Here is a 14,698-nt window from a genome sequence, read left to right on the forward strand (position 1 = left end):
TTAAGCCATGCACCTCCCTCAGACAAAATAATGAGTCTCTATAACATAAGAACAGTAAACGGCCAGGGTATCAGCTTATCATCCGTGTATGTAAATGTGTATATGCATATACACAAAGAACATAGAAATCTGACATTCAGCTGGGAAATTGCAGAGCAATTACACACAAAAGTATGAAAACCCAGCTTGAAGGCAAATCCAGACAGGTCATTAATTGGGGCATTAATTAGTTTGTGAACAACAACACCCATCTCTTCTCATGGAGGCGAGGGATTAACTAAGGCACCCTGTGCTCCAACACGGAGGTGAATGAAGCTGTTGGGCGGCCCGTGGCGGATGAATCCTTATCGACTGGTGGAACGCAGCTCCGGGGGCCAGCGCTCCGGCCGTGTTACGATGCAGCCAAACTCCACTCATAAATAACTGCAGTAAACGTGCTTGCTGTACACTGTGCAGAAATGAGAAGGGGCCCCGTCGTAAACAGATCCACGCGAGTGAGGGAGTGATATACCGCCGAGTTAAACGGAGAGAGGGAGCCGCGGGTCCAGAGCGGCTCCGGGAAGTTAAACGGAGATGTCAAAATAGGGAGCGCGCCCTTCATGTCACATCAGGTCTGTGGCTTTTGCAGGAAGCGGATAAAAAAAACAAAAGCCGGTCTCAGCAAGACACCAGCTTGTTTGTGAGGAAGCGCTCGCACGCAGTCGGCTGAGCTGCTTCTATATATCTGCGTAATCACAATAATTGGGTAAATGAATGAGAAAAACAGCACAGGGTGAAGTAATTACCGTCCAGAGCAGCCGGGGGGGCTTCTTAAAATAATGAATTGTTTCAATAAGTGTAGAAATCACTTTTAGTGCTACAGTTGTACTAATACATATTACTATGGGGATTATAATGCTGTCCTTGCCAGGTTCCTGGGGACTGGTACATTTGTAACATTAGAAGATGTTGCGTGCAATACTTAGTAATTAGCATAATCAACAGAGTAGAAACGTATATTTCGGGTGAGTCCAAGTATTAGAATTGCGATGTCCTCTAATACACACCAACAAAATATGCTCGTTAAGCTTTTGGAGGAGCCGTGTTGAATTAGGCTCACAGTCAAACCACATACATGATTGGCTTGCGGCTCCGGCTCCCGGCTAGTGGTGTTAAAAATAAATATATTTAAAAAAAAAAAAAAGCCTTCTCCCACTCTCTTTCTCTCAGTTATGTGTTTTTTAGCCCAGACAAACACATTTGCATATTCATGAGCTTCTGACACAGGCTTTATTGATGCACGCTCTCCTGTGGGAGGGAGGACATTGGGTGGGAAAAAAAGAGAGGGGGTGGGGGGTTTGGGTGGGGGGGGAGAAAGAGTGAGAAAAACTCTTGAAAAATATCTTGTGAGTCATCATTAAAGAAAATAAACTGAGCTCACCAGGGAGTGAGGGAGGATTGGGTGAGTTCAGGGCTGAGGTCTGGGAAAAGAGGGATGGAGGGACAAAAAAAGAGATGTAAAGGAGTAAATAACAGTTTGTTCTAACTATATATTTGTGTGTGTGTGTCCGCGTGTTTGTGTCCATGCCAACTGACAGCGATCAAACAGCCCATCTCGCTGCTCTGTGCCGCAGTGCCCCATTGATGAATAATAGGGAGGGAGGGGGGGGAGGAAGAGGAGCTGGCATGATGGGTAGCAGAGGAAGCCAAGAGGCGTCCCAGCTCCCTGTTTTTAATTGGCCACAGGGGAGCGGCCTACCTGCATGACAATGAGAAGGTCGAACACCAAAATGAAGGAGGCCAGGAAGGCTCGGGAGACCTCATCGCTGGGCAGGAAGCCGCGGTTCAGGTTGTCCCAGCTGATCCAGTCAGTGCTGATGACCAGAACCACCACCGACGTCAGAGTGATGAGCACTGTCCTGCAGGGAGAGGACGGGAGGGGGGAGAGAGAGGGGAGAGAGGGAGGGAGGAAGGAAGAAAAATGGGGGTGGGGGGTGGGATAGAAAGAAAGGGATACGAGGAGAGGAGAGGAGAGGAATAGGTGGAGGTGGGAAGGTAGAGGAAAAGAGCAAAAAAAGGGGAAAGGAACGAGAGGTAACGAGAGGAAAAGGAAGGAAGGAAGCAAGAAAATAGGAAGTAAAGGAGAGGTGAGCAGAGATGGAGACAGGAGAGAGGAAAGAAGGCAGGAATCAGAAATAAGATAATACGAGGAAAGAGATGGGAAAGAGAGCAAGGGGGGTAGGAAAGAGGGAAAGCAAAGTAGGAGAGAATGTAAGAGGGAAAAAAAATTGGAGGACAGGAGAAGGAAGAGGAAGGAAAGGTCGGGTGAATAGAGGAAGTAGAAAAGGCGGGGGAGGGGAGGAGAGAAGATAAGGGTAGTAGAAGGAAAAGCAAGGGAAGGAGGGAAAGGAATGAAGGAAAAGCAAGAGGATGGAAAGGACAGGGAAGGAAAGGAAAGAAAGAAAAGGAAAGCAAAAGGAGTGAATGACGTATCACAACAAAGTAAAAGCCCTTGAAACATAACATAAACAGATCACATTTTCACACTGTATCATGTCAGACGAGATGAGGTGCAAACATAATATTGTTTATCTCGACAGACAAACATCTCCGCTTCCTCTCCCACGTCAAACACATGAAAAGATAAATCAAGTGCTTTTCAGATGTCCTCCGGTCGACTCAATAACGTATCGAACAACAATTTTCCCTGGATTTGAAAAAAGGGCAGCAGATAAAGCTTCCAGGAAGACGGAGAAACGAACGTATTTCAATGTATTTACATATTTTACATGTCAGAGATACTTTATTTACCTGCACGCAGTGTTTTTCCTGCATTCTCTTACGCTGTGTTTTATGTTATATTGCTGTGATTCTGCAAACAATGATTACTGGAAAAGGAATGGAGAAGAGGCACAATGACAAAGGCTAGTATTATAGTCTTCTGTCTATTTTATCCCAATGTCACCCAGGGATCGCTGCGCTGCTGCGTGCATCCTCTCTCCACACATCGGCTGGCTGCATTGCAGATAGTGACTGCCAGCTCGCATCCCATTTCAGCAGTTAGGGAGATACATTCTGAGGCTTTTTATTATTCCACAGTGGGACTCTTCTCCTCAGCATGGCCGACTTTTTGCCGCCGTCCTTTACAATTTGCCGCGACACTTCAGCGATTATTGACAAAACATATCCAGCGACGCATTTACCAATCATGTTTCAAGCTCTGAATTTCAAGCGTTTGCTCGTCAAACCCGGCATCGATTGTGACAGCGCGAGCCGGGCCGTCCATCAATAAAGTGAAGGGCTGAAGAAAAAACGGCAGAATAATTCGTCTGCTTGCATTCTGATCGCAGGTGAATCAATCTAGCGAGAGGAAATATTAAAACCGAGGCCTAACTCTCTTTGAAGTTAGAGAAGCCTTCAGCTCTCTGTGTACATGTCAAACTGCTTTAACCATGTCCTCCTCTTCACATGTCCTTCACCTCTTACGGTGACCCTCAACTGAACCACTCCAGAGGCGTTCACATGTCGTATTTGACTGACAGCTCTGAGCCACTCTGGTGAATGAGCTCCGCTGGTGGTGCGATACATCCAAGCAGGGAACGCGTCTGCTCGGCCCTCTCGTAATGGGCGTATCAGACATGGTGTGCAGCATTTGTTTAGCAGTTATTTAAGGGTCACAGCTTGTGGTACGAGGCGTAAAAGGCAGGGCCGTGGTTTACCCCGCGACCTTGCTGTGTCCATTGATTTTTCACCCTGTTCCTCTAATTAAAGGTGCTGACACTGAGTGAGGGAAGATTAACACGGGTATTGACTGCGTGTTACCCTGCAACGGGCTGGAGAGGCCGCATACGCATGCACAACACATACGCACACAGCTCTACAGAGCCTTGAAGGGAAATATAACATGCATTCGGAAAGCTTGCAGGTGGAGAAATTCATATGGAATCTTAGCATGAACATTGAGGCTAAGATAGAAATGTAAGGAGACGATATACCAGAAGAGAACGATCCGGTTGTTGCCTTGTTTCCAGAACCTTCTGGCTGCTTTGCCCCAGTCTGGGTAGTGCTGATCCTGGAGCATCATATCTGTCACCTGCAGAAAGTAAAGGGCATATAAAATGAATTACTTATGAAGAGTGGGAGTAGAGGAGTTTATCTAAGCCTAAGCCTAAGCATAAAGGATAAAGGATAAAGGGAGCAGGGGCACACAGGGCTAACAGCTAGCATCTCTGTGCAAAACATAACCATCAGTCATTCAGTTCATTTCCAGGTGCAGGAACTTCCCGTTCATCATTTTTCATCTTTATTTGCAGGAATTACACAAAAAACATAAAAAGAAAATCATACCCGCTGAGAAGAAACTCTAAGGATTAAAAAGAGAAGCTGAGTAAGATGTTTTTTATTTTTTGTTTTTTTAGTTATGAGAGCCGGACTATCTGTTCCCCCCTATTACGGTCTTTGTGTTAAGCTAAGCTAATCATCTCCTCGATCCATGGTTCTCAACTATTGTGTCGGGACCCAAAAGTGGGTCGCAGAGCTGTTTTCAGTGGGTCGTGGATGTGTGCTTGGAAAAAAAAAGTTGTTGCCAAAAGTCTATGCTGCGCTTTTGAAGGACTATGATGTGCATGCAGTGGTGTAGTTTATTCACACTGATTGGGTAATCCCAGCTACAGCTTCTTGAAAGTTGATGAGCCCGACAGTAGTCGCATTACTGTTGCAGTCCTGGAAACAGGCTGTAAATTGAATGAATTGTAGAGGGAATATTTGCACCATTTTTTTGTTGAATAGATTTCAGTCGTGGACCGCGATTTGTCATTAAGGAGGTGGTGGGTCCTGAGACCAGACCAGTTGAGAGCCACTGTCCTACATGGTACTGTATTGACAGACATGAGATCATCTTCTCCACCTATTCATGGATAAAAACCAAAATATATATTTTCCTTAATATTCCTTTATGGGTAATTTTGAAGCTACATAAATATAAAAGCATTGTAGGCAATAGTGTGGTCACAACTTTGAGGCTGAAATCTTTTACATCCTTTAAACAGAGCCAGAAATGTTTTCCAGGCCTGCACAGAGCCCTGACCTCAACCTATCCAACACCTTTGGCATAAATTTGAACATGGACTGTGAACCAGCCAGATCCTTGTGGAAAGCCTTCCCAGAATAGCTTAGTTTTTAAACAATTACACATGCAGGTAATGTCTAGGTGTCTAATACTAATACTTTTGCCCACGTCATCAATAGTAAGTAGACGTGTTAATCCACTTTCTGCACAAAAATATTTTAGATAATCTACGTTTTTTCTCACAATGAACACACATATGCCAGCTATGCTAGATAATTAATAATGCTAATTGAGGTAAAAAGCAGCATGAGTAATGCGACTACAGCTTTTTTAATTGAAAGAGTAAATCCTGATGTCTTTCCCCCGCCCACTCTGTCAGCCTTTATGTCATTAAAAGTCATAAAATATCAATTTTCTTAATTGATGCAGAGTTGTATCAGAGGGCGTTTTATGCTCGAGCATAAAAAATCCCCACTACGTTCTTTGTGTGGAGCTGCTGCAGAGGCAAGGTCAGTTTGTCAATAAAGCGCCTCACTGCAGATACCGTAGCTCGTGCTGGAAAAAGGATTTGAATCGGGCGATCTATGAGATGTTTGTTGCGAGGCAGCATTGCAAAAACAGACACTTCGTGTTTATTCATCGAGTGAAGACACACTGTAAGTCTGCTATGCGGAGGAGACACAGAGGTCATCTTCAAAGCGCCCTGTTGAATTAATCGAATGTGAAAAACCTTGTGAGTAATTTCTGGAATCAGCACTTTGCCTCGGCCAAGTTTCCCTCTCTCTCTCAAACACACCTTTGTCTCCCGATTCACCTTCCCACTCCCTGCATCCCCCCCGTCTCCCTCCGACCAGACTACATTTCCCTTTCCCCTTCACCTCTGTTTCTTACTCCTTACCTCCCTCCTCCTCCTCCTCCTCCTCCCCTCTCCCGCTTCTCCTTCCAGCCGCTCTCTTTCTCTGCAGTATGTACTGTAGAATACTAATGTGACCGGTGAGGGAGCTTGTCAAGTTGTCTCAGCTGTGTGCATGCCGGTGTCAGAGCCCCACTCCTCCCACCACAGGTAGTCCACTCCCGCTGGAGCTCTCCTCCGCACTTTGTGTTGACAAATGAACAGAGGAAGGTTTCTCCTGCAACACACCCTGCTCCTCCCCGTGCATTCATTGTTTCCTCTGACCCTTCATAGATCAAACTGCATGTTACTCTGAGGGTTTGGTAGCACAGTGAACTGGATCGGCACAGAGGGCTTTAAGGATGAGCCTTATGGTGGTTGAGAGGCTACACCTGACCTAGAAATTAGAGATTGTGTGTAAAAAAATGGCCTCACCTTTAATTTCTATTTGATTTTAATATAATAGAAATAAGGAACAAGGCTAAAAGTAGCCATGCTTGCAGCCCTGCAAAGGTGGAATGGTGGTTAAACACAAGAAAGGAAATATAGATACCTAAATATACTACTCTTGTACATTTACCACGAGTGGAGCAAAGATGTTTGAGCTTTGCCAGAGGAATGAATAGCTTATTCAAAACAGTGTATCCACTGTACTTCAGCCTATTTATCTTCTCAAGGTTAGCTCTGCTTTGTCAGACTTGGCTTAGCCTTTAAAAACACTTTGACGTCATGAGCGACAGATGGGAAAGACGGAAAAATGTCCGTGTTTATGAGGTGAGCAAACCTCGTCGGATAACTCAAGATGGTTGTATGACTGAAGGGAAAACACATCTGTGTCCAGGTTGTAAAACATAAATAAAAAAGACTTGTGAGGCATCCATGTTTGTTTTCTTTTTTCAGGCCCTTCCACATCATGGTAGACGTGTGCGGCAGCCCCTATTTTCTGAACAAAACCAATGCAGTTCAGCGTCCTCAGCGCAAAAACGCCCTCGGCTGTTTTGAAAACAGTGCAAGTTTTGGAAAGTCACTTCTCCCTCACCGACCAATTAAAATCAAGAAGGGGCGGGACTTCAGATATCAACTTTGTCGACAACAATGGCGGAGGAGGAGCAGGGCAGCGGGGCACTGACGGAGCAGAGGAAGAGATGGGAAATTTTGCAGCTTAGATAGACCGCTTAATTGGGAGGGTGCGCTTATCATGTGATTGCAGAAACGAGACAGTTTGTATAACTGCAGCTCGAGTTGGCTGCCTGGACGAGCTCACAGGCTCCATTTCAAAATGTATACAGCTTGCTAAATGCTACTGGATGTTAACAGGCTGAAGTCTGCCAATAATCTTTTAGAATGTAGCATGCCGACTTCTCATGTAAAGTGTGAAGGTCACACTGTCTAATCTTAATTACAGTCTTTGATATTTGAAGATATAAACGTTATTTTTGACAGTCTGAAGATCTGCCGATAAATAGATAGATATAAATAGATAGATGCTTTATTGATCCCGGGGGAAATTCAAGTGTCCATTAGCTTAGAAGACACATTAAAACACCACCCCACCACCACCACCTTTATTAAATACAGAAGAAAATCTGCAATAGTTGAAAAAAAATGAATTCAAAGAGATTAAAAAGGCTCAGTGCAAATTTAACAGTGATAAGCAAAGTTAGCGCAAACAGTAAGGTGCAAATGTGCACATTTATCAAATCATAGTGTCCAAGAGAAAGAGCCGTCTCACTGATACATATGTGCAATGGATGCTTTTAGTGGTGTAGTGTACTGTAGTGTATTTGTGGAGTTTGAAGTTCTTGTATGTGTTGGGATAACATTTTATATTTATAAAAGGAAGGAAAAGACTTTTCATATCAGTAACACAAACATTTAGGTTGATGTAGCATGTCAGCTTGAAATTTGGATGCCATTATCAAATATGGTTATTCAATTAAAAGTGTTGAAAGGTGGAAATTATGATGTGCAGGCACTTGATAATAAGTGAGTGGATCTTCTGGGAACCATGAATACCTGCATGTTACCAGTCAGTTATGCTAGCATGGCTAAAACGTGGAGAGAATGTGTTTTATTAATGCAGATTAATGCAATCGTCTGACTTTAGTGATGCATTATTCACTCTCTCTTTATTTAATAAATGCAAATGAGCCTATACAATGTTGAGGATACATAGGAGCTACACTCTCACCATCCACGCAGTGACAAAGTCCCCCATCCACGTCCCCACTGCAGCAATCTTCATAAAGCTCTCGTTCCTGATGCCCATGTACTCTGTCACCATGTGAGGCCTGCGAGGAGAGAAGACCCAGAGTGAGGAGGACATAAAAAATGTATAACATGTTATGAGGGTAGTAAAAGGCAGAAAAGGGAGGCGGCAAGAAGCCTGACAAAAAAAAGAGCCGACAGAGGGAGAGTCAGAGCAGGGTGAAAGAGAAATGGTCACTCCCGCTAAGTATCATGATGCTAGCTGTCAGAGTCAATCAATATCAATCTAATCCTGTGAAAACAATGAGCGAGGGCTCTACCTTGTATAAAGCCCCGAGGATTGTAAACAATTTACACCAGCACGGTGGAATTTATGCGCTATCCCTGCTTTCATTTGGTCCTGCAGTGTTTGGCAAATTATCCATTTGTTTGGCAAATTTGTCTCGTGTCTAGTTGGTTTCAAATCAACGCTGCCCTCCCGACGAGCTCCCCCTTATTAATGCACCGCATGTGAGTGCGCTCGGTTAACATCAACTGCAGCAGCACAGAAGCAAAACATCGACTAGGCCATGACACGCCATTAGAGAAACAATCTCACATGCAAGAGCATCTGATAAGAAATGACATGCTTTCTTTGGAGTCCTACTTATGCCTTCATCTCGGTACAGTTAGTGAAGATGAGAAGCTTTTGTTCAGCCCTGCAAACCCACCCACAAAACAAACTCACACACACACACACACACACACACATCACTCTATTTCTCCAGGTAATAGCACAGGGAGGGAGGGAAAGTGGGTCAGTCGCCTCCTATATGGGACTTGTACCGCGGAGAGAGGAGGAGAACAGAGGGGAGCGAGCAGGCCTGTTTGATCTACTGGCAGCCAGTGTCTTAGATGCTGAGTGGAGCAGGTGGGCGCCTATCACCTCCCCCTCGAGCCCCCTCGAGCCCCCTGCAGGTCACACTCATGAATATAATAGATGGCGATGGATAGGGCTCTGGCTGTGCTTTCAAGGGCTCGTATTTGAAGTCAATGGCTCCATTCGTCTTTGTTTTGCCGGGTCGTTTTCTGGCCGCCAGCAAACACCGATAAAAAGGTTTTCTCTTGCACGGAGGGTTCAAGCTACGTACAACCACGCTGCGTATAGTTCTTATCCTTTACTTAAACGTATTTTCCTTCAATGGTTCATTTTGATTTATGATGATTAAGCTGATTGCATTAGGGGTTTTATGTGGCGTGCTGGTCACGTGGTAAATAAGTCATTGTTGGAAGTCTAAACATTACGTCACAAGCATTGTAATCCTTTTAAGCCATTAGCTAACGCACAAGCTTTAATAGGTGTATTTTTAATTAATGTTAATTGCTTATGCCACTTCACATAATGTATAAGCCCAGGCCTGAGAAGCATAATAAACACACATACAGAACAATGATTAATTATAGGAAGCCGCTGACCCGTAATGTCGACTGTTTTCAACCGTTTACTCCCGATTGTGCGAGAAGCGGCCTTCCCCGCGAGGAGACGTGATAAATCACGTGTCATCAATGCAGCGCGCATTTAACGGATTTGACAGGAATGTATTGACGAAAGCGCGCAGTACAGCGGGGTGACGTATTGCCTCGCTCGAGCCCCGCAAATAAAACAGCCTTGATTGGAATGGCGATTTATATCTGCATTAAGTCAGTAAGACACTCAGTCGCTTGGCACTGCTCCGGTTTCCAAAGAGATCCCATTGCGAGTCATTTACCCGCAGCAAAACTCTGATCAATACTTCTGGAAATGCTGTCTGGCACCACATGCCAGGCTTTAAATCTAAAAAAGAAAAAAAAAAAACTACCCGGCCGCCAACCCCTGCCCTTCTCCCATATTTAATTGAGCAAATGTTACCCCTGTGCTGGAAGTGGAGGGTTTTTTTCTTCGCAGAGCACCTATGATGAGTTTGGGGACTCTTCACACTGCATGATCAGAGGCAGAACTCTCTGACTTATTCATGCTGACTGAAAATTTAATGGCCTTTAGAGCCGGATGACCTAATGAGAGAATTCAGTGTAGTGGAACATCAGTACAGTAGCACCATGAATAATCAGCCCCAAAATGGCTCCCGTGGCTTAATCGCAGAGCCAGTGGCAGTGTCGGTGCCAGCGCGGCCGGCTCAGCCAGCTCTGACCCTCTGTGGAATGTTATCAGGTCTCCCACACTTGTTCAGACATTATATTCAAGGACATTTCAATGCCTTTCAAAGTCTTGTTCCATCACAAGCGAGAAATTACAATTTTGCGCTCGCAGAGGGTGTGGAGTTGTAAAAGTTATGAGTTTGGATGTAACCCCTGTTTGACATTAAGCAGCGGCAAAGTTTAACTGTTGCTTTAAAAGTGGTCATCTGCAGAGGGAGTGCTTTTTTATCTCAGGAACGTTTATGGTGCTTAGAAGTCTCTGGGATGGTTTGGAGATTGCTTGGTTTAAAAATGTAGTTTGAGCTTCTTATTTTATTTCATTTTGAAAATGCTTTTATTTTTGATAGTACGTCTCGTCTCTGTCTGTTTCCACACAGCTTTGATAACTCATCTTATACTGTTGTTTTTTTAACCTTAATTTAATCTGCATCTAAACATTATTAATAGTTATGTTTTATATAAGTATCTATGATTATTTTCAGTATTGATTCATCTGTCAGAGCGGCACAGTGGTGCAGTGGTTAGCCCTGTCGCCTCTGAATATTCTGAGCTTTTCTGTTTGGAGTTTATGCATATGTTCTCCAGGTACTCTGTCTTCCTCCAACAGCCCAAAGACACCCAAGTAACCTAACGCTACTTGGTGTCTCTAAAATGGTGTCAATATGAGCATGAAAGGTTGTCTGTCTCTATGTGTCAGCCCTGTGATTGACTGGCGATCAGTCCGCGGTGTACCCCGCCTCTTGCCCAAACAGCCGGGATCAGCTCCAGGCCTCCCACGGACCTCAACAGGAGACAGATAATGGATGGATGGAGTGATCTGTCAATAAATCAGAAAAGGCTAAAAATAAATTAGAGCTGTCCAAAGCCAAAGGTGAAGTCTTAAAATCCCTTGACCGACCAACTGTAACAACCCCGTAGACACAAATCAGAGCTGCAGCTAAAGATTTTTTTCATTATGATAAATCTGCTGATTAGTATACTGATTTGTGAAAATGTACACTGGGCACATGAAATCAAGGAGTTTCACAATAAACCTTAAAGGAGCAATTAGCCCATGGAAAAAGCCGCTGTCAGTCAAAGCTGGTGTTCTCTGTAATCGATAGAAGCAATAATATTTGAAATTGGCGCCATAGCTGTGGAGAAAGTTGTACAAACAGCTCGTGGTTTCGCCCATTCAACATTCCTACAACACCCAGCATGCATTGCGCCCCTCCCTCTGAAAGGAACGGCGCAGCGAGAGACGCTGGAGTGAAATACTACCGTTTTTGCTGCAGGCAACGGCTCAGAGCGGTACAGAATCCGAAATACGACGAGAATATATCGGTGGATCGTCAAAAAATCTTCAGGTCTGCCGTCTACATTCCATTTCATGAATTTGAACGAGCAGTGTAATTTAGCGAGCTCCTTGGCCTCCACCAGATGACACGTTTTACATAGTCTGGCGGAGGTTTTCCAGGGCCCATTGGAGAAGCGGATCGCGTCCTCCAAAGGCACAGAGCCTAATTGCATTTTTTTCCTCCCATAACAGCATTAGCTCCCCATAATAGCATGATAGGACTGGGGTTGAAAATAGGTGAACTGGCCCTTTAAACACATCTGAACCTATAACAGCTTTTGATTTACCCGTTTCACCAGCAGTCCACCCTGCATGGAGAGCAAAAACACTTTTACAACGCCATAGTCGACTATAAAGCAAGCAGTTCCCACAACTCCATACATACTTACATTTAAAGGAAGACTTTATGGTTCACCTTTGTTTTCATCAAAGTCCAAAATCAATGCTTTTCAAGGCAGACGTGAGCCCTCATAATCACGCTTATAAAACAGCATGCTGAGAGCGCGTCATCACATACCCCCAACTCTATCACTGCTGGCTGAAGTATATGCCTCCATGCTGGCTTTATAAAGTTGTTTTCTCCATCAGACAGGCACTGATTTAGTGACCTCTCCTGCCCTGTAAAGCCGTGGACTCGTTCACCACATTAAAGTGCGACCTTGGCCGGCTCCACATTGAAATGCATCACTTGTCTCCTCTCCGTGCACTACAGTACCCAGCGTCATATTTACAGCATGCAACACTGAGCAGCAGTAGTTACCAGGGAGCATAAAGCTGTCAATACACACTCTCTTCACTATCACTGTACCGTCTCCCAAGGCGACTTAAAACTACAATCTCAATCCGTCACTCAGAACAGAATCAGCCCGTGTATTGTGTTCAACCGCTGGCGTCCTTTAGTCCTGATCATTCCCCTGGCTCAGGAGCGGGAGTTAATACCACCAGGCAATATCCTCAGCAACACCGGCCCAACATGCGCCTTTGGTGATCCGATTACAAGTGAGCAGATGTAAGTACAGGTGTGAACGCACCCAAGACACATTGAGGATACACTCTGCTCTGATTGCTCAGGCTACATTCGACGGTGTGCGGGGGATATATTGAAAACGATGCCATGTTAAAGTACAAAACAGGAAACAGCCACAACAAATGGGAAATGTTTTCTGATTTCCTGCCAGTTAAAAATAACAAAGCATTTTTTGCAAATAAAATGACATACATTTTTATTTGCATTTACAGTGGGGAAGTAAGATCAGATCACAAGTGGTCCCTCGAGACGCATTCCACTGCCAGGTGTGAACTGACCTACTTAGAGATGTCCACTTGTGATTGTTAATGCCAGGTGTAAACAGGGCATCAAATTATCCACCAAAATATGTCATTATAGGAGAACAGAGGGAGGCGTCTGATCTGACACCACTATCAGCAGGTGTTGGAGGATTAAGGTTAAAGGTCCTTTGCCATCATGATTTCAATAATAACCACTTGGCTAATGTCAGGGACGAATCTTGGTTGTAAGACCATGACCCCTCGTCCCTCTGCAGGATGTGTTGCTCTATAATAACATCAAATAGCTTCTTCCTGTGCTACCAGTGACTGTTTATAAAGATGGATGACGCGTCTCCATCTACTCTCATTGTACAAAAGTGAAGCCAAAATAGCCCAGAGGCGGTTGCTGCCATCTTACGGTAACGATGTCCTGCCCCTTCTGCAAACCAAAACACATATTTACCTTACCTTAACAAAGAAAACTAAGTTCTTGCTCCTAATGTTGTCTGATAGTTTCCTTTTCAGGTATTTTACATATCTATATATTTTACATACCTGAAGTTAAGTTGCACTTTGTGTAGGTATTTAGAAACGTCAGAATTTGCTTTGAGATTTGGTTTTCATTGAATAATTGGCCACAGAACAGCACATATTATAATACTCGTTAGCCCGAGCACTCTTTACCTCAGTTGTCATGGAGAAGTTATCAGTTGGTTATTACACAGACTCAAAGACCTCATTCAGCCTCCTTTAAAACTTCATTTAGAAAGCTCCAGAAAAACAGAGCATAGGTTAACTTTGAGTTTTGATTTAAAAAATCAATTCACTTTGATTCTTGATCTTTAAAGTTGTAATCTCAAAGATCTCAGTTTCGTTCTCTTTGGCGGCACCTATGGCGATAAACAGTAATTGCAGGAGCACACTTCCCAGATATCCAGACAGTGCTGCATGTGTGACGTCCACGGTTGGCTCCGGTTGTACCTCTTGATTTTCCTCGCTGACGGTCGCTTTCCTTTTTAGACTGTTTGCCTTCATCTGAGCGTCTTTGAGATTTGGTTATTATTGAATAACTGGCCGCAGAACAGCACTTGATGCAACGAGGAACACGACATGCAAAATGTTCCACCTTCAAATCATGGAAGTGAAATCTCTGAGATCTTCATCATAAAGGGTGAAACACAAAGAGATGACATGTGTAGTAGTAGTGTGGCAAAGCTGAGCTACACACAAACACGCGTGTACAATCAATCAGCCCTGCTACAATAACCCTCCCCACCTTTTGTCTACGAATGCATACACTATACGCTCATCTGTAATATAATACATCTATAGTATATTCCCAGTGGACACACACCGCTGTCAAGGTTACGATAGTTTGTTGTTTACAACCGCGGCTGTTTCTCATTATGTGACAGTGACGTATGTGGAGGGCCGACGCTCCTCCCCTCTGTCCCAGAAAGCAGCAGCAGGATAATATAATCAGAGAGGAAATGACCGAGTTCACCGCCACATATAGCACACAGTCTGTCCCCGAGATATTCTGAGAGAAGAGAAAATGGCTTTGGAGGGAAAGCTTTACACGACTTAGACACTCCTTAAATACGTAATGAGTCATTTATCAGATAGCGGCGTAATGTGCATGTGTAGGAGTGTGAAAGACAGCGGGAGATAAGCTTAGAAAGTCGGTGTGGGTGCGTGGAAGTATGAGCAAGGCAGAGGAGGAAGCACAGAAAGGTCAAATACATGAAACTGCAAGACATTAACAGCAATT

At 44.2% G+C, this 14,698-nt stretch overlaps 1 protein-coding gene across 1 annotated transcript in view; it reads right to left on the reverse strand.

Annotated features, from left to right (window-relative positions):
- Nucleotides 1–14,698, reverse strand: part of tmem117 (transmembrane protein 117) — a 49,414-nt gene that overhangs the window by 8,328 nt on the left and 26,388 nt on the right. The window contains exons 4-6 of the mRNA XM_069686512.1: nt 8,131–8,230; nt 3,975–4,072; nt 1,739–1,898 (exon numbers count right to left, since the gene is read on the reverse strand). Of these exons, the coding sequence (XP_069542613.1) occupies nt 1,739–1,898; nt 3,975–4,072; nt 8,131–8,230 (358 nt within the window). The remainder of the gene's footprint in view (nt 1–1,738; nt 1,899–3,974; nt 4,073–8,130; nt 8,231–14,698) is intronic.

Source organism: Semicossyphus pulcher, unplaced genomic scaffold (assembly GCF_022749685.1).
Source record: "Semicossyphus pulcher isolate SPU_LCO1_2020_fin unplaced genomic scaffold, fSemPul1.0.p SCAF_8, whole genome shotgun sequence".
In the NCBI taxonomy this organism is placed as follows: domain Eukaryota; kingdom Metazoa; phylum Chordata; class Actinopteri; order Labriformes; family Labridae; genus Semicossyphus; species Semicossyphus pulcher.